This window comes from Ochotona princeps, chromosome 6 (genome assembly GCF_030435755.1).
Source record: "Ochotona princeps isolate mOchPri1 chromosome 6, mOchPri1.hap1, whole genome shotgun sequence".
NCBI lineage: Eukaryota > Metazoa > Chordata > Mammalia > Lagomorpha > Ochotonidae > Ochotona > Ochotona princeps.
The window spans coordinates 63,559,015-63,585,623 of NC_080837.1; the positions used below are offsets into that span (position 1 = coordinate 63,559,015).

Sequence of the window (26,609 nt, forward strand, 5' to 3'; positions counted from 1 at the left end):
CTCCCGGGACCGCGACGCATGCGTACCGCGTCCTAGACGCAAGGCCGTGGCGCTGGCGGCGGCGGCGGCGGCTCCGGTGGCTGTGGAAACTGAGGCGGCGGGAGTTGCATCGTCGTCGGCTAGATTGGTCCAGGCTTGGGCTCATGGCATCCAGTGGCACCCATCGTGAGTGAGGTCAGCCGGGACGGGTTCCGGGGGCGTTGGCCGGAGCGGGTGGGGAAGGGGACGCGAAGGGGCCTGCGGTGCCTCAGGCCGCAGCGGGGCCGCGGCCTCCCTCCGCCCTGTTAGAGACCCGGCTGGCACCGGGCGCCCAGTTGCCCAGTCCCTGCCCTTCCCACCTGTTGGGTGGAGCAGGGCGAGGTTTGTGATCTGAGGGTAAACGTTCCGGGGGGGGGCAGAGAGGTAGGCGTGGGCCTCCTTTGCTTGGATGTATAACGAGGTTCGGGGGGCGTGTGAGGCACCCCCAAAGAGCAGGAGACAGCACCTTAGGGGCTGCGGTGAGGACTGTGTTAGCCCTGGATCCGCCTTGTGACTCCCTAAGCAACACTTGAGGGACTTGGAGTCACAGCAGCCCCAAGATTAGCCAGAGCTGTTGGCAGGATAGGATAAAAACGGAAAAAGCAAACAACAACAAAAACTTGACATTAAACATCCTTATAGGATCTTTTAAGAGAATCTATTGAAGAATGAGAACGTTGACTTTTTTTTAGCCAGAGAGCAGCACCAGTTTCCATTTTGATCTAAAATATAATCTTTAAGTTAATGAATAACAGTTGAAGTTAATAGATGGTGATGCTTCGTTTGTTACGGATGATGCTGTAATACATGATTTTATGACTTTTCAGATGTTACTTTTTAGTGTGATGTTCCTGTGGCCTTCTGTTTGAAGAGTTCAGTTTGGTAGCTTATTTAATCTGTGAAGAAAAATTGTAAGCTTTTTTATAGGTGTAAAGGGTGGAACGGGTGGAACTTAAAGTAAGTTTCATAGAAAAGTGTGAAGCTCTGTTGGACCCGAAGTGTTTTGGGACCTATGGAAAAGCTTGAGTGGACTGAAAAACAAGAAGAATAACAGCAAGAGGAGGTTTCCTCCTCTCAGATTTATAACGTAATTCCAGAAATGGAAAAGTTGGAACTTTCCACTGTCGTTTGCTGGAAAGAAGTTCTACCAAAAGAGCAGCTAGTTTGTAAACTATGAAAGTTGAGATAATTAGAAGCTGACTACAGGTAGCTGATTGGTAGGTGCTATGAGATTTTTCAAATTAAGAGTAGAACAGGAAAATTTAATTCACATATTTGACTTTTTTTTTGCTTCGTTTGAAAAAATGTAAAAGAAATTGGTGTGTCAAAATTCAGGTGTTGTGCCTATCTTTTTCAAGGGAATAAACAACCTGTGGTATGTTAACAAATAGTTCTGTAAAACACAGAATCTTTCACTTTTTGATAGAAAAAAAATACTAGATCCAGCCAAACGATGATTATTTTTTCAAATATCTGAAAATGCTGTAGAGGTTTGTGTAAATATGAGGGGAGTTTAAAAAACTTAAAGATAAATTTTGTTTTGAAATCCATCTATATAGTATTTTCACAAACACTTTTTCCGTGAACTTTTGAGGACCTTTTGTGTTTATGTATCGGTTTCTGAAACATTAAAAATGGTTTAATATTTGCAGACCTAGGAAAGGTCAATTTGTGAACATGCTAATGGGCTTACAAAAACAGTTTGTAAAAGCAGTGATTATAATGGCCTCTTTTTTTTACAGTCTGAGTCTTCATATTTACTTACCAATGGATGAGGTGTACAGTAGTTTGTAAACTACAAAGCTAGTTAGTGTGTAATACCTGAACTCTTGATTTTCATTCTTTTTTAAGGACTAGAAATTTTGTATATTGTGTTATGAAAAAGATGATCATATAAACATTTATAAACTTTGAAAGGCAGAGAGACAGAGTGAGCGCCCAGCTCTGGTTCACTCCCCATTAGCCTGTCTGGCTGAGCCAGGAGCTGGGAGCTTAGACAAAGTGTGGATGGCAGTGATTTGAACCATTGCCTCGCAGGGTCTAGAGGAGGGAGCTAGAATCTGGACCTCAAGCAGAAGATTCTACACATTGGCGCGCTCTCGCTCGCTTTCTGTAAGGTTTATTAGAACAGCGCAGTTATAGAGAGAGGCCTTCCATTCACTGGGCCATTCCCCAAATACTGCAAGGGCTGGCACTGGGAGCTTCTTCCAGGTCTACCATGTGGGTGCAAGTACCCAAGCACCCAGGCCATATTTCACTGCTTTCCTAGGCACATTAGCCCAGCAGGGAGCTGGATCTGAAGAACAGTCCCCATTCAAACTGGCACCCCATGAGCTGCCCACACTGCAGGCAGCGGCACTTACAGGCTGCTTCAGGATCTGGCCCTAAGTGTTCTTCCCTCCTCCCTCTCTCCCTTAACCTTTCCCTCCCTTCTTCCTTTTTTTTCCTTAAATGTTTTTCTTTTACTTGGAAAGGCAGATTTTATAGAGAGGAGAGACAAAAGATCTTCAATCCACTGGTTCACTCCCCAAACAGCTGCAGTGGCCAGAGCTGAGCCGATTTGGAGCCAGGAGCCAGGAGCTTCTTCTGAGTCTCCCACATGGGTGCAGGGTTCCAAGGCTTTGAGCCATCCTCTGCTGCCTTTCCAGGCCATAAGCAGGGAGCTGGAAGGGAAGGGGAGCATGAACTAGCACCCATATGGGATCCCAGCACCTGCAAGATGAGGGTTAGCTAAGTGAGCCATTGCTCCTGCCTAAGTGTTCTGATTTCTTAGCTTCTAGGTAGGCCACTTAGCCCAACCGTATGATTTTTGACAGGCAAACATGGAAAATAAATAGAAGCTATTGAATCACGTGTCATGTTTTCAAGCAAGTGAAATGGAACAATTGTTTTTGTTTGTTGCTTGAGAGAAGGAAACATTGGGAGGTACATCTGGTTTACTCCCCAGATGGCTGCAACTTCTGAGACTGGGCCAGAATGAAGCTACGGGACTTGTTCTGGGTCTCCTTGTGTGTGACTTGGGGATCTTCTGTGGCATTCGCAGGTTATTAGCAGGGAGCTGTATGAAGAGGAGCAGCCAGGGTGTCCATATGGGATGTTGCCATTGCAGGTGGCAGCTTTGCCCACTGTGCCATAACCTAGGTCTCTGTTTTTTAGAAGATAACTTAGCTGCTGTGTTGACAAGAACAATTTGAAGACAAGAAAGTGGAGTTGGGAGAGTTTGTAAAAGCAGGAAGCCGATAGGAAGTTATCAAAGATAGCTGATAGATGAATGACTTGAATCATGATTATAAGAAATAGTATTATTGATACTTTGACAGATTGCTTGCATGTGAATGAAAGAGAAGAGTTGCAGTGACTCCCAAGATTTTGGCGTGAGCAACTGGAGGGTGGGAATTTTTATCTGTGGAGATAGGGGAGGCTGTGAGGATAACAGAATTATTCAGGAATTTACTCATTTTTTAAAAAGTTACTGATATTTTTTGAGAGAAAGAGTGACAGAGCATTACCATCTGTTAGTTCACTCCCACAAATGTCCACACAACATCTGAACGTGGGCCTTGTTGAAGCTGAGAGCTGAGAAGTTCAGTCTAGGTCTCTGAAGGTGAGATCCTCGAACCTGCACCACTGCTTTTCAGTCTGCATCAGCAGCAGCTGGAGCTGAGCTAGTTATCAAAGCCAGGTACTTTGATATGGGATGCAAATGACTTAACTGGTAGCTACTGGTCCTCAATCAGGAGCATTTTAATATGTAACATGACCACATGTTTAACTAGAGTTTGCAAAAAAGTCTGGGGTAGCAGTAGAAATTCGGGAGTCAGCATTATCATTAATATTTAAAAACATTTGAGTTTGGGAGTTAATGGGAATAGAGAAAGGAAGAACGCCAAGGACTAAGCTCTGATGTACTCTAATATTAAAAGATGTGGTATAAAAGCAGCAGCCAGCATGTCTCAGAAGGTTGTTATTCAGAAGGAATGATAATGCGGTAGGTGTAACAACACAGTATGTGACCTAGAAACCAAGTCAAGAAAATACATTGAAGAGGAGAATGAGATTCAGAGAGAATGTTGATAAAAAGTCAGTGCTGAAAACAGAAACACTGGGTGCTACTAAATCTTAGGGGACTGTGAGGAAAAAGGCATTGTTTAGAGTAAGGAAGCAGGCCAAAGCAGTAGGAAGTCTTGGTGAATGTGATCTATCACAATGGTAAGAAAAAAAAGAATGAAGTATGAGGTTAGCACTGTTGTATGCCAGGTGATTTTATAAATGGATGTGACCTTGAATCTGAATTGAAACTAAAGTGTATAGAAGTAAGGATAATAGAGACTGATGGTGTGGATTATGCTGTTGCTGGTATCTGCTATGAGCACAGGCTCAAGTCCCACTACTGTGCTTCCAACCCAACTTCCTGCTAGTTGACCTGACAGGTAATGGAAATTGGCCCCAGTATCTAGGTGGAATTTCAGACTCCTGGCTTTGGCCTGGCCACATCCTAGCCATTGAGGCCAACTGGGAAGTAAACTACTAAATATAGGATCTCTGCCTTTCAAACAAATAACTCAGTTGTTTAAAAACTAAAAAACGAGCAAGCATAGACAACCTATTGATGTCTCATCCTTAACAGAGGTGTGGTTACTTTGTGTTAGTTTTTTTTTTTTTCCTTAAGAATTTTATTTATGCTTGAAAGGGAGATTAACAGAGAGGATGGAAGATCTTAAATGCTTAAACTGCTGCCATATTCAGAGTTGAGCTGATCCAAACCCGGGAGCCAGGAATATTTTTCCTGGTTTCCAACGTGGATGCAGGGACCAATCACTTTGGTTGTTCTCCAGTGCTTTCCCAGGCCATAAGCAGGGAGCTGAATTGGAAGTGGGGCAGCTGGAACATGAACCTGAACCTAAATGGGCTGCCAGTGTTTTCAAGTGAAGAATTAGCCTGTTAAACCACTACACCAGCCCATTCTGCTAGTTTTCTTTAAAGATTTGTCTGTTTTTATTGCAAAGTCAGATATGTAGAGAGGAGGAGAGACAGAGGAAGATCTTCGTCCACTGATTCGTTCCACAATGGCTGGAGCTGAGCCAATCCGAAGCCAAGAGCCAGGAGCTTCTTCCAGGTCTCCCATGTGGGTGCAGGGTCCCAAGGCTTGGGCCATCCTCAACTGCTTTCCCAGGTCATAAGCAGGGTGCTGGTTGAGGAGTAGAGCTGCTAGGACCAGAGCCTGTGCCCATATGGGATCCCAGCATGCTCAAGATGAGAATTCTAGCCCCTAGGCTACTGTGCCTGGCCCTCTGCTAATTTGTAAGTTGTGTTGTAGTGGGTATGTTTTAAATTGTGATGTGAAAATTAAAGATATTTATTTTACATGCTTTAACATTAACATTAATGAAGGCAATTTAGCACACTAAGAGAAACTAGTAAGACCCGTGAAAAGTAGAAATAACTTGAGGAAAAAAACTTTTAAAAGGGGTGGTAGAAGTGATTAGAGCCAGGTGCTGCACTGTGGCATAACAGGCAGATCCTCTGCTTTCAAGTGCTGGTATCTCGTATGGGCACTGGTTCAAGTGCCACCTGCACCACTTTTGATCCAGCTCCTTGCTAGTGACTTGGAAAGCAGCAGAGGATGGCCTAAGGCCTTGGGCCCCTGCACCCATGAGAAGACCTGGAAGAAGTTCCTGGCTCCAAGCTTGAACCACCTCAGCTCCAGCCATTGAGGCCATTTGCGGAATGAATCAGCGGATGAAAGATCACACATTCTCTTTACCTGTTTTACTTTCCAAGTAAAATAAAGAAAAATATATTTTTTAAAGATTTATTTTTATTACAAAGTCAGATATTAAGTACAGAGAGGAGGAGAGACAGAGAGGAAGTAGAGCTGCCGGGATTAGAACCGGGGCCCATATGGGATCCCGGCACATTCAAGGCGAGGACCTTAGTCACCAGGCCACGCCGCCGGGCCCAAGAAAAATATCTAAAAGAAAAAATGATCTAAGTCATTAGTTATGGGTTTGACCTGCCACAGCAGTGGAATTACTTAATTCATTGTGACCAAAGGGTTATAGAGGCCCTTTAGAGCGGGAAATTTGGTAGTAAGAATGAAGGAATACCACTGCGTTACTTATGGTCGCAATAAATTATAAGACTATATAAATCATGGTTATATGTTTCAGATATTACAGGAATGCCAAATACAGATTACAAAGTGAATACTTTAAGCGCCTAAAGAAAGGAAAGATGACAAGCAAGGTTAGGGGTTAGGAGATTTCTATAATAAAGACTGGCCATTGGTGGTGGCAACTAGGACATTAAAAGAAACTAAATTAGGGCCTAATGCAGTAGCCTAGTTGCTAAAGTCTTTGTCTTACATGCACCCAGAACCCATATGGGTACCGGTTCTAATCCCTGCGGCCCTGCTTCCCATCCAGCTCCCTGCTTGTGACCTGGGAGAGTAGGTTAGGATGGCCCAAAGCCTTGGGACCCTGCACCCATGAGGGACCCCAGAGGAGGCTCCTGGCTTCTTCAGATCAGCTGAACTCGGGCTGTTGTGGCCACTTGCAGAGTGAGCCAGTGCATGGAAGATCTTTCTGTTTGTGTCACCTCTTCTCTGTATATCTGCCTTTGCAATGAAAATGAATCTTAAAAATGAAATTAGTAACCTATGTTCTCTGAGGATGAGAGTGTTGAATAGAAGTAAAAAATAGGGTTGGTTGAAAGTGTGAAGTAGTTTAGATCTAAATTGTGTGATACAGCTGGTGAGGGCGAGGTAGAGGATGGGTGTGTATTATTGATAAATCTGAGAAATTGTGGCACAGCTAGTAGGAGGTGGGGCAAGTGTGAGGGGTCTTAATGAAAATGGAAATTGGGGGCCCAGTACAGTGGCTCAGTTGGTTAATCTTTCCCCTGCAAGCTTCAGCATCTCATATGCATTTTGCATCATGTCCTGGCTGCTCCGCATCCCTCCCAGCTCCCTGCTTGTGGCCTGGGAAAACAACAGAAGATGATCCAGAGCCCTGGGACCCTGCACCCGCGTGGGAGACCCAGAAGAGGCTCCTGGCTTCAGATGGGATGACCTCAACTCTGGCTGCTGTGGCCGTTTGGGGAGTGAACAAACAGACAGAAGAACTCTGTTTCTCCTGTCTTTCATAAAAAATGAGTAAATGGAAAATGAAATAGATGTTTTCATGTGAGATATTAAGATCACCAGACCCGTTGTCTTTTATGTCAGAATATTGGTTGCCTTGCTTATCTATTTTGAAGTTGGAAGATTTTTATTTGGTGAAGTTTAACCAAGGGAGAGGATATATAGCACTCACATACAGTGAGTTCCCTGCTCAACAGAAGTTTATTCTGCACTGACATTGAACAGTTGATAGAGCTTGTCTAACTTCTAGTCCAGCTTTGCAATGTCTGCCACCTCTTCCTATATGTGACTAAAGATTACTGTATTTGAGAGAGCATAATACTCCAGAGACACTCAGGAGAAGCAAATTATGCTAAGAATAGAAAAAAATTTATTGTAAAGGAGCTATGACCTCATTGAAACTGGAACAGGAGACTTGAACAGAACTATTCAGAGAGTAAGAACAGTAATTAAAAATTTGGAGCATATTTTAAATACTAGTGAAAGAGATAAGAGCCAGGAGTGGATAAAAGTGGACAAAAAGAAGTAGAGGTACAGTTCAAAATGTTGCATAAGTATGTTCATTTTAAAGACTTCATATTTTAAAATTGATGTGATTTTCTTAAGAGTCCTGTGAAACAGGCAACATAAGGGTTTGTATGTTTAGAAGTGAGAAAAGTGACTGACTTGGGATCACACAGTTAAGAAATAGGGCTCACCTCCTTCCTTCTGTTAATATTTACCATACTCTATCTTTTTATGTTAGCTTAGAAGGAAATTTTCTTTTATTCTGTGACTGTTGTTGCTTTGTGTTGGCAGTTGGAAGCTATTGATTCCTCTTAACAATAAACTGGTATTGGAAATTGACACATAATAAAGGATTTGTTGGAGTAGCTTATTAAAAAATAACATTAGTATGTATTTTTGCTACTGTGATTTGTGAAGTAATGGCAAAATGATCTCCCTAAGGTTAAGGCTGGTGTTCTTAATCCTCTTTACAACACCATAATTGCTGGGTGTGAGTAATTGAGGATCTCTGAAAATGCCAAGGGTGTGGTGAAGTTGCTGATTTCAGAAGAAACATTCATGTGCCACTTTAACCTGCAGTTAGAATGGCATACACAGCAGGTGACTCAGAATGTATAAACCAACAATCTTTTTTTTTTTCAACTGGACTGTGAAAAAAATGTACAAACTAGTGATTAGTTTGCATACAGAAAATTTATCTTTAAATTTTTTAGAAAAATTACTTATTTGTCTGGAGGACAGAGATGGCTAGGCAGAGATTTCATATTTGCTGGTTTTAATGCAGAGATGTCTTCAACAAATGGGGCTGGGCCAGACCAAAGCCCAAACCCAGATCTCCAGTGAGTAGCAGGGACCCAACTACTTGGGTTGTCACCTGTTGCAGCTCATGGCGTGCATAAGCTGAAAGAAGGAGTAGGAATGGGAATCCAGCCCAGATTCTCAGTTATCAGTGTGGGCACTGCAAGTGTGTGTGTTTTTTTTTTTTTTTTTTTTTCTGCTTTCAGAAGGCGGCGGCAAAATAAACATGATTTTTGCCTTTTGTTGGGGCCTGAAGTGGTTCAGACTTTGAATAGTTGAAGACATTAATCTTAAAGGCTTTCAAGCAAAATGGAGTTTATTTTTTTTTTCTAGTAGTCTAATTTGCTTCTGACATTGTTTCCCCTCGAATCCCCGTATTTATAACCTGGGTTTACCACACTTGTTCCATGTCTTGCCCTTCTTGCTTTCCTTGTTATTCTAGTCAGTTTATCTTTACCTTGTCATCTTTGGTTGCTTTCAGCTTATATACTTCAAGGAGAGTGATTCTGTCAAGTCAAGTGGGTTGTTAGACATTTTTGAGTACTTTTTGAAGTACCTTTGTATTTCAACACTATGACTTTCCAGCATTTAAAATTTCCTTGAGCCTAAGTCCTGAAATATTTGTATCCTTTACCAGAACTTATTAGCTGTACTTTGAGCCTTTAGAACAGGTATTGAAGACACTACTCTTTTCCTGTGATTTAAAGTCATGTATTGAATTTTAAATTCTTGATTAGTCAGGAAGTATTGCATTTTATATATGCAATTGATGACCAAGCTTTTATGAATGAAAGAACTATATCCATATTAGTTTTTATTCAAATATAGCATCGAAATGGCAATTTTGTGAAGGATTTGTTACACAACGTCTTTTATAATGTAGAAACTAATCAACTTGATTAGGACTTACAGGGAGTAATGAAGAATCAAACTGATACATTTCTTTGATAGTAAAATAGAACTTTTTAAAGTTCTTGCTTTTGCCAAATATTTTTATTGGCACATGGAAGATGTTTCTCTTTTTTGTATATGTTTCCACAGGTCACTAATAGAAGGCTAAATAAAGAATCATGCAAAATTCCCACATGGATGAGTACAGAAATTCTAGCAATGGCAGCACAAGCAGCAGTTCAGAGGTAGTGGTAGAACATGCTCCCGATTTCAGCACTGAGATTATGAATGTTACAGAAATGGAACAGTCACCTGATGGCTCTCCCAGTGTGAATGCATCTACAGAAGAAAGTGAAATGGCGAATGCTGTGGACCTTCCTGTGACAGTGGCAGAAACAGAAGCAACTTTCCCTGCAGAATATGACAAATTTTGGAAAACTGTAGAGAATAATCCTCAGGATTTTACAGGCTGGGTATATTTGCTTCAGTATGTAGAACAGGAGGTTAGTAGCTGTTTAAATTGTACAAGAACGGACAAGCTAATCAAGTAATACCAGTTTAAGCCTTGACTCCTTCATAGTTTTCAGATAATGTTGGATAAAATGATAGAAAAAACCTTTTAATACTGATGCGGTTGGGCTGCTGTTAAGTGGCCCTATCCCCTCCCTTGCCTCCTTCCTCCATATACAAGAAGAGAAAAGGAGATAGGAGGTAGTTGTCTCATCCACTTTCCCCCGTTCCTTGACCCTTGTCACCCTAATGGGTGATCCACATGAGCATGCATCCCTCTCAACTGTGTAAACATCATTTAAATGAAATTTTTTTATTTAAAAAAGAGACTTTTAGCTCTGAAAATAATTTGTAACATTTTTCTGTGAATTGTTGATTTAGTATTTCCATGGTGAAAGCCTATTTCTTTTTAATAATTTGTATATGTGTTAAATTACTCAAAAAATTACCTTGCTATTTGACAAAATTAGTTTATTTCAGTTGCATTTTATAATAGAACAGGCTGCTGCATGTGGATTTTGGCATTTCGTTTGTTTTTTTGTTTTTTTGTTTGTCTTTTGTTGATAACACATTTGAAAGGAAAATATGTTTTGACAAAAATTTCTAAGATGTTAAATCATCTTGTTTTATTTTTGTCAGAGTCATTTGATGGCTGCCAGGAAGGCATTTGACAAATTTTTCGTGCATTATCCGTATTGCTATGGTTACTGGAAAAAGTATGCAGACCTTGAAAAGCGACATGACAACATAAAACAATCAGATGAGGTGCGTACATGACTGAATAAAGTTATCTCCATAGGTACTGTAAGCCAATTAATAACAAAGAATTTTTTTTTTGGCTGGCAGTATCTACCATTTATGATCAAACAATTTTTATAGGGTATTTTATTTGCATTTGTCACTCTTGTGGCATTTGTAGCTAATATTTTCTCTCTTTGTTGGCAGGTGCGTTAAACCTCTACAGTTTGTCAAGCTTTGCAGTGCAAGCCTCTGTATTACACTGCAGCTTAACAAGTAGGGCAGGGCTTTTCTCTCACTTACATTTATTTCTCATTTTCCAAACAATATAGTTGGTTTGCTAGTCACATTTGCTACGTCTTATTGCATTTTTGGTCAGACGCTGTCATTGATGCTCTAATGGGTCTGTGCCCTATGGTCTGTAACCCAAAGCCTGCCCACACAACCCGGTCAGAATGCAGGGACTGCTGCGCTTTGAAGATCAAGACTCTGCACGTGGGGATCAGAACATTGCCATGTTCTATCCAACCTCCACCCAAATGGTAATGGTAGATTATTTAAACAAAATTCCAGTAATTAGTATTTCTAAGGTTCACCGGATAACACAGTGTTGCCTCTCTGTTAAGAAATAATGAAGTATTTGAAGTACAGTTTGTTGTTTTCTTCTTAGGTTTATCGGCGGGGTCTTCAGGCAATACCTCTTAGTGTTGACCTTTGGATACATTATATAAACTTCTTAAAAGAGACATTGGACCCTGGTGATCCTGAGACCAGTAGCACGATCAGAGGGTATGTGAAAGAGATGTATTTGAAGATATTTGTAAATGAATACTCTCATGTTGTTTACAGAACTCATGAATGTGAATGTGAAACTGGGAGTTTAACCTTTATGTTTCTCTCCCACTGTTACACATGCTGGTTTAAAAAGTTGGGAATAGCGCATACCTTCCTAAGTTCTCAACTCCACTGCCCTCACAGTTACTGGCTTGTGTATTGCGTGCTCGTGTGTTTATATATTTATGTGTGTGTCTTATTTACCTTTTTTTAATAGAAAGTTTAGGAATCTCTATCATATATTTTTTTTATTCTTTGAAAACAAAGTATTCAAGTATTGTATTCAACAAAATGCTTCAGTGCTATACTGAACATCTATGCAAGTCAATGTTTTTACAGAAAATATACTTAAAATGCAGCTTATGGCAAAAGGAATATACAGTTACATTTTATCAAATATTCCTTAACTGGTAACATTTTTGAACTCCTATGGTGTATGAAAGTAGCTGTGCTACATGTATTTTATTCCATGATGATAATATACCTTTGTTTTAATTTATGTATACCTGCATTTCTTACCTGGGTTTACCATATTCTTGCATCTTTATATATACCATTTTTAAGTTGCCTGTGGAATTATTTGTTCATCTTCCTATTAGATTTTTTTGATTATAGAAATTTGTTAATGCGTTTTAAAAAAAGATTTATTTATTTATTTGAAAGCGTTAGAGACAGAGAGCTCCCATGTGCTGATTTACTCTCCAAGTGGCTGCAACGACCAGTGTTGAGGCAACCTAAAGCCAGAAACCAGGAGAATCATCTGGGTCTCTCACGTAGGTGGCAGGGGCCCAAGGACTTAGGTCGTCTTCTGCTTTTTTCAGGCCATTAGCAGAGAACTGCATTGGAAAAGGAGTGGCCAGCACTTGAACCAGGTGCTGGTTTTACTGTATTTATTATTGCTGTGCCATTATAGTAGCATTTGTTCATGTTTTGTGAACAAAAAGTATGTGTTCATTCATAGTCTAAGAAATCAGTTGCTGCTAAACTGCTTGTAAGTAAAGAAACATTCCTTCCTCCTGCCTTCAAATATTTCACCTGTTTTGTGTGTGTGTGTATAATGATAGTTTTATACTACTTTGCCTCTCTTGCTTGTAGATGTTATATATGTATTATCATAAATAAAAATTTTAGCATACTTATACCCTGTCTTTCCAGAGTGTTATCTTTCCAGTGTAGCTGTAGGATAGGGTCTCATAAATATTGTTCACTAGTATTTTTTAAATTATTCTGAGTTTAGATATATTTTTCTTTTTTTTTTAGATATATTTCTATATGCTTGTGTGTGTGTGCGTGCTTTTCTATTTTTGCTTTAGTTATCCCCTCATTTTTCTAATTTTCTTGGAACATTTAAATGTATGGTACCATCCAATAGCTTTATAACATACTTTTTTAAAAAAATATTTTTTTGTTTAATTGCAATGCAATGTCCACCTCTGCAATAGAGTTCTTTTTTTTTGTAATAAAAAAAAAATCTTTCAAAAAAAAGTCACATATATAGAGAGGAGGAGAAATAGAGAATTTTTTCCATCCGATGATTCACTCCCCAAGTGCGCACAACAACCGGTGCTGTGCAGATGGGGTGCCAGGAGCCAGGAACCTCCTCCAGGTCTCCCACACAGGTGCAGGATCCCAAAGCATTTGGGACGTCCTTGACTGCTTTCCCAGGCCACAAGCAGGGAGCTGGATGGGAAGTGGAGCTGCCAGGGTTAGAACCGGCGCCCGTATGGGATCCCGGGGGGTTCAAGGCGAGGACTTTAGCCGCTAGGCCATGCCATCGGACCCTGCAATAGATTTCAAATACAGATTTTCCTGTTATCAGACCCATCATATAATTTGTAAGTTCTGTTTTATGCTCTGGCCTTTTTGAAGCTTTCTTCTAAGAATCCTTTTTTTTTTTAAAGATTTATTTATTTTTATTGCAAAGTCAGATATATAGAGAGAGGAGGAGAGACAGAGAGGAAGATTTCCGTCCAATGATTCACCCCCAAGTGACCACAATGGCTGGTGCTGTGCCAATCCGAAGCCAGGAGCCAGGAGCTCCTCCGGGTCCCCCACATGCAGGGTCCCAAGGCTTTGGGCCGTCCTTTATTGCTTTGCCAGGCTACCAGCAGGGAGCTGGATGGGAAGAGGGGCTCCTGGGATTAGAACCAGTGCCCATATGGGATCCCGGTGCATTCAAGGCGAGGACTTTAGCTGCTAGGCCACTGCACCAGGCTCAGAGTCCGTTCTTTTGTAATTGAAACTGGTTGCTGTCTTCAAGTTCTTCCTTATGATATTTAAAATATGTGTGTGTGTGTATGTATATGTATACACACACATATATATTTTTTTGTTTCTTTTTATTGGAGAGACAGAGATCGTCCATCCAATGGTTCACTCCCCAGTGGCCACAATGGCCAGAGTTGAGCCAGTAGCCAGGAGTTTCTTCTGAGCCTCCAGTGTGGGTGCAGGGTCTCAAGGCTTTGGGCTATGCTTTACCGCTTTCCTAAGCCACAAACAGGGAGGTGGACAGGAAGTGGAGCTACTGAGACATGAACCGGTGACTGTATGGGATCCTGGCACTTGTAGGTGGAGAATTAGTCAGTTGAGCCATTGCACCAGTCCCATGAGTTTTCTTGCTTCTTTCCATGTTTCTAGGAGATGTTTTTGCTTCTTCTGGGTTTTCTGCCCTATTTGTTACAGGTTATTAGTTTCTACTTTTTTTTAATCTGTGATTGCTTCTAGCAGAGTAATTTATATACATCGTTGATAAAGGAAGAAGTCCTGTATAGTATAGAATTTAGGGTTTAAAATAATTTTTTCCTTAAAACTGTGACGATGCTCTCTATTTTTTCTGAGAAGTCTAATTCATTTGTCTGTATTCTCTATGGTTTATTTTCTTCCATGAGATCTTTTGGGATTTTTTGAAAGATTTCATTTTAACTGACACATAAAAGTTGAAAATTTTAATGTACCATGTGATGCGTCCATACATGTATACCTTGTGCAGTATCCAGTCAATATAAGCATATATGTATCTGCTTACACATTTAATTTTTCTTGATGGTGTTAGCATTCAAAATCCTTTCTTCTAATTTCTTTTGTAGAAGATATATAGTACATTATCATTATGTGTAGCCACTCTGCTTTTCACTAGAACACCAGAATATCTCACTCCCATTTAACTATATCTTGTTTCTGTTCATCAGCCTTTTCATATCTTCATCCCACTAAGATTTTTTTTAAAAAAAACCTTTGATATAAATATAATTTTATGATGTGCTTTTGGTCTGAGTTTTGTCTTTGTTGCACATTGGGATTAATTGTTGGATCTTTTCAACCTATGTTGTTTACGTGCTTCTGAATTTAGAAATATTTGTGTCCTTGCTTTGGAGAGAGCTCTCCATCCTCTAGGTTACTCATATGTTGCCTTCAACAGCTAGCAGTTGGGCCAGGTCAGAGCCACAGACTAATACTCAGGTGTGGGCTGCAGGGACCTTATTACTTACGGCATCACCAGCTGTGCATATCAAAAGGCTGCTGGAATGCCAGGATAAGCTAGACACTCTGGTGTGCAATGCTGGGTTCATGTGGGGCCTTAACTATTACATTGAACTATATACTCCTCCCTTAAAAAAAAAAAAAAGATTTCTCTTTTTGAAAGATAGGGTGACAGAGAGGGAAGGCCAGAAGAAGTCATCCATCTCTTGCTCTACTTCTCAAATGGCCACAACAGCCTGGGCTGGTTTAGGCTACAGTGAGGAGCCTGGAACTCCATCCTGACCTGCCACATGGTGACAGCAGTCCAAGTTCTCAGGCCATCTCTCCTGCTTTCACAGATAACGTTATCAGGGAGCTGGACTGGACTGGGAGCAGCCTGAATTTCAACCAGAACTTAAGGGATGCTGGTGTTCTAAGTGGCAGCTTAACTTGCCGTATCACAATGCTGTCTCCTTTATGGTTTTTTCTTTTTTTATGGTTAGTATTAGACTTGACTTATTAACCATTGAATTTGCTGCAATCAAGTTTTTAATATCCCAGAATCTTTCTTGTTTTCTGAATGTTGCTTTTCTTACATTCTGCTTTAGAACTGCCTGTCTTGTTATTGCTTCTTTGAAGATATTAAGGGTGGTTAAAGTTTTCCTCATCTTTTACCACTGTTTCCTCTAAAGTTGCTATCATTTATTTTCTTGTCATCTGAAAAGGCTAGTTTCTGGCTTTTGTTGATGTTAGTAAAGACTGGACATAAGTAGACTATGTGGGAACTCTGTTTCTTATGGGACATTGTCAGCTGCCCTGGAGGGCTTTACGTTGGGCTGAGCAGCCACTCAGGTTTTTGTTGGAAGATTTCCAGTGTTGATATCGTTATATTTGATTTTTGAGCCAAGCAGTTTTTTTTTTTTTTCAGAGAGCACCATCTGATCTCCATGGGGAATGTAAACTAGCTTCTGAAAACCCATATCCGGAATTGAAGATTTCTCACCATTGATAAAAAAGCTGCTTCTCTAAACACAATGTATTTCCTTACATTACAGGCCTTCTCTCTCCTCCCCTGTATAGTATCTGACACATTAACTCATTGCTTTCTTTTTGGGGGGAGGGGTGTGTTAATTATCTATTTAAGGGGTAGAATGAGAGGCAAAAGGGGCAAGAATTTTTCCATCTGTTGATTTACTGTCCGCTTGAGCCAGGGCTGTGCCAAGCTGAAGCCAGGAGCCTGGAACACCATCCTTGTGTCCTGTGTGGGTAATAGGGGGCCAAGCACTTCAGCCATCCTCTGCTGTTTCATCAGGCACATTAGAATGAGGCTGGATTCAAAGAGCAGCTGGATTAAACCAGTGCTCCATTATGAGATGCCTGTAGATCCTTGTACCACAATGCTGGCCTCAGCACATTAGCTTCTTGAATTATTTTGGAATTCTGCAGAGATAGTATCTGTTTATTTTCTTGAAACCTTACAGACATACATGTACATTACTAATCTTTTATCTCTATATAAAACATAGTTCCTCCAGTGTTGTCATGTCTTGGTCATTGACATTATATTCTTAAAGTTGTTCAGTTTTAATCTTATGTTGTCTCTGAGTTTTGTGCCTATCTTGCCAAAAATATATAAGTACTTCATTTTCTTCTAATTGTTTTACAGTTTTGTTTGCCACTCACGTGGTCATTTAGTTTATTGTTGGTTTTTGAACTCTTCTATATATCTAATAGTCTGTTCTGCATTGACTTAAAAATACCTCCTTATAATTTACTGAATTGTTAAACATGCAGTGTTTGTTTCTTTTCCTGTGCCCTATTCTGGTCCATTTTTCTTTTACCATGCTCGAGATTACAGTAGCTTAATAGCTTTTAGGAGAATGCCACTGCATTGTTCTTTTGTAAACCTTTTTTTATGTTTGTATAATAGATGAATATTCAAATTTAATTTTCCTTTTCCATTCCAAGTTCATTAGAGCTTTGACTGGGATTGTTAAAATTATAGGATAATTTCTAGAGCCTGATTTAATGCTGTTGTAAAATCCCTCTTAATTTTAAGGTACTCATTTTGAAAATGTGTAACCAAAAATGTTTTGAAGTCAAGGTTACAGAGAAAGAGCGAGACAGCAATTTTTGATCTGCTGCTTCATTCCCAAAATGGCCATCACAGCCGTGGCTAGGCCAGGCTGAAGCCAGAAGCCAGGACTTTGGTTATCCTCTGCTGCTTTGCTGAGCACATTAGCAGGTAGCTGGATTGGAAGTAGAGCAGACAGGAAGAATTTTATAATTTAACAAATTTAGAATTGCTTTAAAACATATGTATGATTACTGTTGTCTTACCTGCAACTGGGTCTCTTGTTGAAGAATTAGAAAGTATTCCTTGAAATAAAAATTAGAAAGTGCCAAGTAAATTTATATTTGTTTTAAAGTGTTGTCTTCTGTAACGAATGAATCTGTGCAAGATACCCAAGGATTGACTGGGTCACATGTTTTTGCGTGTACATTTTTGCTTTATAATTTTACATTTATCTAATTTCTTTGCAATTATTTCTTGCTTTGCATTTCCTCTACTTTGTAACCCCGTTTGCATAGACTGAAGTTAAATATAATTTTTTAAATGTATCATTAGCTTCTAAATTTGGAAAAAAGTGTTTTTAAATTGATATTTATTTTGGAAATATATCTTAAAAGTGATTCAATTTTTCAGAACTTTTGAGCATGCTGTTCTAGCTGCAGGAACAGACTTCCGATCTGACAGACTATGGGAAATGTATATAAACTGGGAAAATGAACAAGGAAACCTGAGAGAAGTTACAGCCATCTACGATCGTATCCTTGGTATTCCGACACAGCTGTATAGTCATCATTTTCAGAGGTAAGTAGATATATCTGTTTTTCCAAACATTTTTTGTTACTTGGGTAATTAATGCCAATACTATATATTGTAATTCTCTTGAAATATATGAGATTTTGCTAGAATAAAATGAATAAATTTTCTCACTAATCACGGTTTACACATTTTTAAATGTTATGATTTTTCCATGTACCTTATGAAAAGTTGAGGAATTTTGTTGTTTTTGTTTACTCATTTGAGAGAGAGAGAAAGACTGCCTTTGATTATTCCCTGAATGTCCACAGTGGTGCCTGGTTGGGACTGAAGCTGGAAACTTAGCCTGTGTCTTCCACATTTGTCTTAGGGTTCTCCCTGCTGCCTCCTCAGGTCTACATTAGGAAGCTGGAGTCGGTGACTGAAGTGGGGACTCAGGCCTAGCCACTCCCGTAGAGCATGTGGGGGTCTTAACTACTAGGTTAAATAACTGCTCTGAATTTTACTGGTTTTCCATAGAAGATTAATTTATCTGTTTTATAGATAAGGAGACAGTAGAATCCTCTCTTGTGTAAAGCATTTGAGCAATGAGAAAATAGAATCTAAGTTAAATTAATTATTTGTAAATACTAAAGTAAAACAGTACTTGGCACATGATGGATACTTATTTTTAAAATCTTTCTGCTTTACTAAACATACAGTAATCTTATGCATGGAACAGTGATAGATTTAAAAAATATATATCTTTTATTCATTTGAAACACAGAGCTACAGAGAGATATGAGGGAGAGAGAGGGAGAAATTCTTTAATCTCTGAGTTTACTCCCCAAATGGCTACAGCAGCCGGGTGGCTCAGGTCAAAATTAGGGGCCAGAAGCTTTTTTCATATTTTCCATGTGGGTGCAGGGTGGAAGCACTTGAGTCATCCTCTGCTTTTTGTTTCTTAGGCATATTAGCAGGGAGCTGGATCAGACATGCAGCAACCAGGCCTCCTTCCAGGCTCTGTGGGAATCTAGCATAGCAGACAGAGGCTTTACTTGCTATGTCATAATGCCAGCCCAAGCAGTGATAGATTTATATACTAAGTCTTGGGTATATTCACAGCAAAAATATCATTCTATCTTAATTTTCCATTTTGATTTTCTTTAGTGGTGTTTTATTTTATTAGCTATTAAAATAATTTTTCTCTGATCAGTGATTTCTAGATTTTCTATTTGTAAAGATAGATGCCCACTGACAAAGTTTCTTAAAAATCTTTGTGAATAAATATGAGACTGTGAGTTTGGTTTTCTGCTTTAGAATGAATGTGATAGAAACACAATAAGGTATCTAAAATTGTGAATCTTCCTTTTAGATTTAAAGATCATATACAGAATAACTTGCCTAGAGATCTTTTAACTGATGAACAGTTTATTCAGCTGAGAAGGGAATTAGCATCTGTTAATGGACATAGTGGTGATGACGGTCCACCTGGTGATGATCTGCCATTAGGAATTGAAGACATAACTGATCCAGCAAAGGTAAAGAGGCTTGTTGAAAAAGTCTCATTGCATGAAAAATGAGATTTTATGTCTACTCGCACTGCCTGAGTGCAACAGAGATAAATTACAATACTGACTGTTTTGCTCTGTGACTTAATGCTTGTTTAAAGTTACTGTTTGACTAAGACTCGGGGATGTTCTTTATGTTTAAAAATTTAAGGTGCTAATAAAACACCTAGGAATGGCTTACTATTTTACCTAGGTTGTGATGTATTAATCCTATTATAATAATACAGGTAAAATACTGGTTTATTACAGCATGTTTCTGTCCTCCTGTGTAACAGTAGATTTTCCTTTTTTCTTGTATTTTTCTCTCTCTTGCTGTACCATGATGTGTGTATACTGAAGTTCAGCTTATTATTCTTTAGAGAATAAATAGGCTGTTGTAATAATATTGGAAAAAATTTAATAGAGGCACTCATCAGGTGGGCAGATGGTAGGGAGGATAAACCTGTATTGTGATAAATATAAAATCTATTCATTTTATACAAGTAATTCTTAAAAAATGATTTATTAAGACATTTTGAGCCCTGCGGCGTGGCCTAGCGGCCAAAGTCCTCGCCTTGAAAGCCCCGGGATCCCATATGGGCGCTGGTTCTAATCCCGGCAGCTCCACTTCCCATTCAGCTCCCTGCTTGTGGCCTGGGAAAGCAGTTGAGGACGACCCAGTGCATTGGGACCCTGCACCCGCATGGGAGACCTGGAAGAGGTTCCTGGTTCCCGGCTTTGGATCGGCGCAGCATCGGCCCGTTGCGGCTCACTTGGGGAGTGAATCTTCAGATGGAAGATCTTCGTCTCTGTCTTTCCTCCTCTGTGTATATCTGGCTGTAATAAAATGAATAAATCTTAAAAAAAAAAAAAGACATTTTATTCTAAATGCTAATTTTATTAGTTGGACTTTGTGTATAACTGTTAATAATTAAAAACTCACTACTGTACTAAAACTAAAATGTCTGAGTTAATGAAAAATATTTAGTATATAGCTTTTGAGATTTTTCTTTTTCTTTCCAAGCTAATTACTGAAATAGAAAACATGAGACATCGAATCATTGAGATTCATCAAGAAATGTTTAATTATAATGAACACGAAGTTAGTAAAAGGTGGACTTTTGAAGAAGGTGTAAGTGTTTTTGTATTATAGTCTTCAAAATATAAACGTTTTTTCTTCTTTGGTAGTAATTTATCACTTTACTTTTACATACTGTAGTAGTGACTTAAGGTGTCAGTTATTGTTTCCATTATTGATTTTGTTTTACTGTTTCAGACTTAATTTTGAATAGCAAGATAATTATTGAGGTTTTAAAATTTTACTAAAATGTACCAGCTTTAGATATATAATCAAGTGAATTTTTTAATTCGTTTTTTTCTGACAGCTTTGAAATTTAATTTACATGCCACAAAAAATCATCCATTTAATGTGTCTGTTAGTCTCAAACATATTCACAGTTATATATAGCCATCACCACATTCTCATCACAGTAAAACAAAAACAAGAAACAAAAATCCTTACTATTAACTGTTACTACTCCTTGTCACACAACTCCTTTGACTACCTTCCCTCAACTCAAGGTACCACTGACCTACTTGGTCTTCCCTTAGATTTTCTCTTCAACTCGGTTTTCATGTGAATCAAATTATAAACTAGCAATATGTGATTTTTCCACATATTTTTTTCAAAGCTATAAAGCAGGTTTTGAAAAATATATGCCTGTGGGCCTGGCACAATTACTGTATCAGTTGATCCTACTCCTGTAAGCTCTGGATCCTGTATGGGAAGTGGTTTGTGTCCTGGCTGCTCCACGTGGCCTGGGAAATCAGTAAAGGATGGCCCAAAGCCTTGGGACTCTGCACCCATGTGGAAGACCTGGAGGAAGTGCCAGGCTCCGGGCTTCAGATTGGCTCAGCTCCAACCATTGTGGCCATTTGGGGAGTGAACCAACAGATGCAAGATCTTCCTCTCTGTCTCTCCTCTGTAAATTTCCCTTCAAGAACAAATAATCAACAAAAAGTACATGCTTATTACAAAAGTCAGGATATGAAAATACGTTGCCACCTTCAAGATCACGTTTGGCCATTTCCTGTAACTCCTAACCTCTGGTAACCCCTAATTTACTTTCTGTCTCTATAATAAAATTATTAAATTTCAGCATACTCAAAGGAGAATACAGTTTTATATATATATATGTACACATATATTAATATATATATTTATATATATGTATATTTCTGTCAAAATAACTGAAAAAATGAGAACATAATGAATTTTTAAACCCTAAGGTATTTGTGTGACTTAAACTAAAATAAAAAATTAAATTATGCAGTAAATTAGCTGAAGACATTTTCATTCCTTAACATCAAGTATATTTTAAATGATTTGTATTTTTACCTTTGAATCTTTCGATAATTGTATTTATTTACTTTCATTACCATATTACAATTTTTTTTCTTTCAGATTAAAAGACCTTATTTTCATGTGAAACCATTGGAAAAGGCACAGCTTAAAAACTGGAAAGAATATTTAGAATTTGAAATTGAAAACGGGACTCATGAACGAGTTGTGGTTCTCTTTGAAAGATGTGTCATATCATGTGCCCTCTATGAGGAGTTTTGGATTAAGGTAAGCAAAATATATGCTGTTAAGCTTGAATACATTATAAACATTGATCTAGTGACTAACCTTTTTTGTACTTCTGTTGAATGTTGTTCATATAACTATATCTGTTGCATTAGGAGATGGTCTGCTTGCAACCAGATTTGACTGCTGCATATGCCAACCTCGTTGCCTCTCTTCGTCCTTCCTTACAGAAACTAGTCTAGTGGTTCAATAAAGGTGCTGAATGGGTTTAAAAATAGAATTTTATCGTTCTGTCACATATTTAATGACTGGTTCAACTGTAAATTATTCAGTATTTCCTCTTTTCTGTATGTAGTATGCCAAGTACATGGAAAACCATAGCATTGAAGGAGTGAGGCATGTCTTCAGCAGAGCTTGTACTATTCATCTTCCAAAGAAACCCATGGTGCATATGCTTTGGGCAGCTTTTGAGGAGCAACAGGGTAAGAATGAGGAAACTTAGTTGAATACATTTAGAATTCCAAGTGATTTCAGGATAAATCTATTGAAATTTGTGTGTTGAGTGATGTTGTAAAGCAGAGTTTATAGCTTTTCCTCTAAAGAATCAGATAGTAAATATTTTAGACTTTGAAGGCTTTGTAGTCGCCTTCATAACTACTCAGATCTTCATTATAGCTCCAAAGCAATCAAGAAGAGATGAGAAAGGCTGCTGTTCTTTTTTAAGTATACATAGGGATAGATTGTTCCCTCAAGTTGTTTCCTATTGCTATTTAGAAAATTTAAATGAAAGAATAAAACGTTTCATTACATTTTCCAGGCAATATTAATGAAGCCAGGAATATCTTAAGAACATTTGAAGAATGTGTTCTAGGATTGGCAATGGTTCGTTTGCGAAGAGTAAGTTTAGAACGTCGGCATGGAAATATGGAAGAAGCTGAGCATTTGCTTCAGGATGCCATTAAAAATGCCAAATCAAGTAATGAGTCATCCTTTTATGCTATCAAACTAGCCCGGCATCTTTTCAAAATACAAAAAAATCTTCCAAAGTCAAGGAAGGTGCTTTTAGAAGCCATTGAAAGAGACAAAGTATGTATTTATATTTTTATATTATCTTCTACTAAAAAACACCATTTTTTATACTTTGGCAACTATGATGAAAAACTTGATCTGTATGTAATATTTTATTACTAAATGAGGACAACAGTCCCTCTAAACTGATGTTGCCATTTAAACTTCCTATTCATTCTGAATTTAAAGTTTGAGAAAATTGTTACATTGCAGATGTTGAAGTATTTTCTGTTTTCTCCTTAAAAAATTAAGATCTTTTGATTATCTGGTTTAACAGAGGGCTTGTAAAAACACTTGCGTGCTAAAACATTGCAGTTGCCTGCATCATAACAAATGTAGCCATGAGATGATTTTCCATGTCCCACAATTTCCTTTTAAATTGTTTAGTGGTAATATAACAAGTTTCTCATATTTTACATTTTTAGCTATACAAGGGATTGTTTTATTAAGGATTGCTTCCAGCTACAGTTTAATAGGCTTATAGTTGTAATAACATTTTAATCATTGGAACTGTAGAGATCATATGTATTTTATTTTCTAATTGTCATGCTAGCTTAAATAATATTAAATGAAGAATGTAGAATTTTAATCCTTTAATATTTTATGTTGTTAAATTTAGAAAAACTAGGATGATATTACTGTTTATCAATATGCTAATGCTTTTTAGCCTATTAGATGTATACTGAAAATAACATGAGCAATATTTTAATACAGTTTTCAATGCTTTTTTTGAGACATAAAAATTAAGGCATCTAAAATACCTGTCTAAAATAAAATATTTTAGAAATATTAATCGGTCCTACTTCTTACACAGGAGAACACAAAGTTATACCTCAATTTACTTGAAATGGAATATAGTGGTGACCTCAAACAAAATGAAGAAAATATCCTCAGTTGTTTTGACAAAGCTGTACATGGATCATTACCTATTAAAATGAGAATTACATTCTCTCAGAGAAAAGTGGAATTTCTTGAAGATTTTGGTTCAGATGTTAATAAGTAAGATCCTCAATATATTACCTATTTGAATGGCAAACAAGCATTGCATTTTTAAATGAGATTTTGATGATGTTCACAGACTAGCAATGGGACAAGGTTTGCACCCCTGAAACTTGCATTCAGTTAGTAGGTCAATAAAGGTGTTTGGTGTTAATCTGAAAAGCAATGTCATTTTATCTATACTCAAGAAAAAGGATGGATGTGGCTTTACAAATGCCTAAATGGCCTCATTGTTTTGTGCTATAAAAGGCTGAAAGTTGAGGATGGTGGAAGGGTTAAAGGTTAGGAGTTTTGCAGGGACATGTTTAAGATTTAACTTGGTTCAGTAGAACTAAAGGAATAATGGCTAGAGCAATGCTAAAGTTACAGCCTGATCTGATCCCAGGAAGAAAACATTCCAGGACCTATACCATCACCTGATTATTCCAGTTTAGTATGGTTTCCATGGAAAACACTTTGGATAAGCTCCAAACTATTGTGCTGTCTTGGTGGGTGCATGTGTTTTCAGTGCTATGTGAGATTTCAATTAAATTAACCCATTATATCCATCATTCTTATTTAAGGGCATCCTTAAAGAGCAATAAAAATGGCACATGGCAGTTTTGAAATAAACTGTGTAAATATGAACAGAATTGAAAATGTGGTTCTTTTTTTTTTTTTAAGATTTATTTATTTTATTACAAAGTCAGATATACAGAGAGGAGGAGAGACAGAGAGGAAGATCTTCCGTCCAATGATTCACTCCCCAAGTGAGCCACAATGGCCGGTGCGCGCCAATCCAAAGCAGGGAACCAGGAACCTTCTCTGGGTCTCCCACACGGGTGCAGTGTCCCAATGCATTGGGCTGTCCTCAACTGCTTTCCCAGGCCACAAGCAGGGAGCTGGATGGGAAGTGGAGCTGCTGGGATTAGAACCAGCGGCCATATGGGATCAAGGCGAGGACCTTAGCCACTAGGCCACACTGCCAAGCCCCGAAAATGTGGTTCTTAATGGGTTAATACAGGGACCAGCACTACAACACATTCACCCCTACAGCAGCTTCTCTGCTTCTGCTGCAACTCCTGCTAATGTGCCTGTGGATGTTGGTATAGTTTCTTGGACCCCTGTTACAAGTGGGAAACCAGGGGGGAGCTCCTAGCTCCTGGCTTTGCCATGGGCCAGCTCTTGATGTTGCAGCCATTGGAGAGTGAACCAGTAAATCCAGGTTGATTATTCCATTCCTTGTCATTCTGCCATTCTAATAAACCTTGTAAAACATAGTTAATACCACAGCTAATATTTATTGAGGTTTTGGCCTCAGGTTTTATATTACCCCAAATTTGTGACAGTGTGATGGAGAGAAAGAGACTTTTCTTTTACAGTAAGTGAAGAAGAAAAGTCTTAACAAGATTAGGCAGATTTTCCCTGGGTCACTGAACTTACATAGTGGGGTTGGGATTGTAACTTATTTCAGTGTGTGTTGAGAACCTTGTGTACTGTATAGATTTTGTTTTTGAATTTTTATTTAACATTTTGAATTTTATGGTACAATTCCGTAGAGTCTGAGATCTCCCCCCAATCCAAAGTCCCACACCTGACTGATTTTCCCCATATTATTACAATAGCATAGTCCTTAATAGAGGACTATTAATTCATCAATCTGTTATTTAAGTGTGCCCCGACATTGCTGGTACAGACAATGTTAGACAGTCCAGCATCCCATTGTCTGGATATGTCCAACAGTTTCATTGGGAGTCCATCTTTGATTTGGAAGTAGAGTTGCATATTGCAGTGTATTTTCATGTCTGAATATAGTAGTCTGTATTACTCCATCACTATACATTCTCTTAAATGAGAAGCCACAAAACACAAAAGCCTAATTTGCATCATGGTTTCCTTATTACAGAGAACACATGGTATTTGTCCTTTTGAGATTGATTTGTTTCACTAACCATAATGGTCTGTAATTGGGACAATCTAGTTGGAAATTGTATAATTTCATTCTTTTTAATGGCTGAGTAATATTTCTTGGAGTAGATGTACCACAGTTTCTTTAACCATTCCTCTTTGGACAGGCAAATGGATTATTTCCATATTGTTTCTATTGTCGATTGTGCTGCAGTAAATATATGATTACCAATCCCCTTCTTATATGCAGTTTTCATTTCTTGGTATATTCCTAGGAGCAAGGTAGTTGGCACATTTATTTGCAATTCTCTAAGCACTCTCCATACTGATTTCCATAGTAGTTTTACTAGCCTGCGCTCCAACCATCAGTGAAGGAGGGTACCTTTCTCTCCAAATCCACGCTGGGAAGTGTTAGTAGAGTTGTGAATGTGGGCCAGTCTCATTGGAGTTAGGTGGTACCTTAATGTGGTTTTCATTTGTATCTCCCTGACGGCTAGGGAGCCTGAGCATCTTTTCATGTGTCTGTTAGCCATTTATATCTGTTCTTTTGAAAAATGTTCATTTTCTTTGCTCATTTTTTCACAGGGTTGTTTTTTTGTTTTGTTTTTTTACTGTTCCTGGGTTTCTGAAGCTCTTTATAAATCCTGGATATTAGTCCCTTGTCACTTGTGCACTGTGCAAAAATTTCCTCCCACTCTGTTGGTTGCTTTTTCACTTTGTTAGTTGTTTCATTTTACTTTGATGTAGTCCATTTGTTTATTTTGCCTGTGCTTTTGGCATCTTTTCTAAGAAGTTTTTCCCCATTCCTATTTCTTG

General features: G+C 38.6%; 1 protein-coding gene and 1 non-coding gene across 5 annotated transcripts in view; both read left to right on the top strand.

Annotated features, from left to right (window-relative positions):
• Positions 1-26,609, top strand: part of PRPF39 (pre-mRNA processing factor 39) — a 32,089-nt gene continuing 5,480 nt past the window's right edge. Inside the window, exons 1-11 of one of the 4 annotated variants that reach the window (XM_058666381.1) lie at positions 1-174; positions 9,506-9,858; positions 10,505-10,630; positions 11,274-11,392; positions 17,604-17,771; positions 19,078-19,243; positions 20,277-20,384; positions 21,717-21,881; positions 22,195-22,321; positions 22,657-22,925; positions 23,722-23,906. In XM_058666381.1, the coding sequence (XP_058522364.1) occupies positions 9,535-9,858; positions 10,505-10,630; positions 11,274-11,392; positions 17,604-17,771; positions 19,078-19,243; positions 20,277-20,384; positions 21,717-21,881; positions 22,195-22,321; positions 22,657-22,925; positions 23,722-23,906 (1,757 nt within the window). In that variant the 5' untranslated portion in view covers positions 1-174; positions 9,506-9,534. Of the gene's footprint in view, positions 175-9,505; positions 9,859-10,502; positions 10,631-10,810; positions 11,146-11,273; positions 11,393-17,603; positions 17,772-19,077; positions 19,244-20,276; positions 20,385-21,716; positions 21,882-22,194; positions 22,322-22,656; positions 22,926-23,721; positions 23,907-26,609 lie in introns of those variants that run through there. The other 3 variants (XM_058666383.1, XM_058666382.1, XM_058666384.1) reach the window with 3 other exon arrangements.
• On the top strand, positions 22,982-23,065 carry LOC118759376 (small nucleolar RNA SNORD127). Its single transcript, XR_004996166.1, has one exon. It is a non-coding gene; the product is annotated as a small nucleolar RNA SNORD127 (small nucleolar RNA).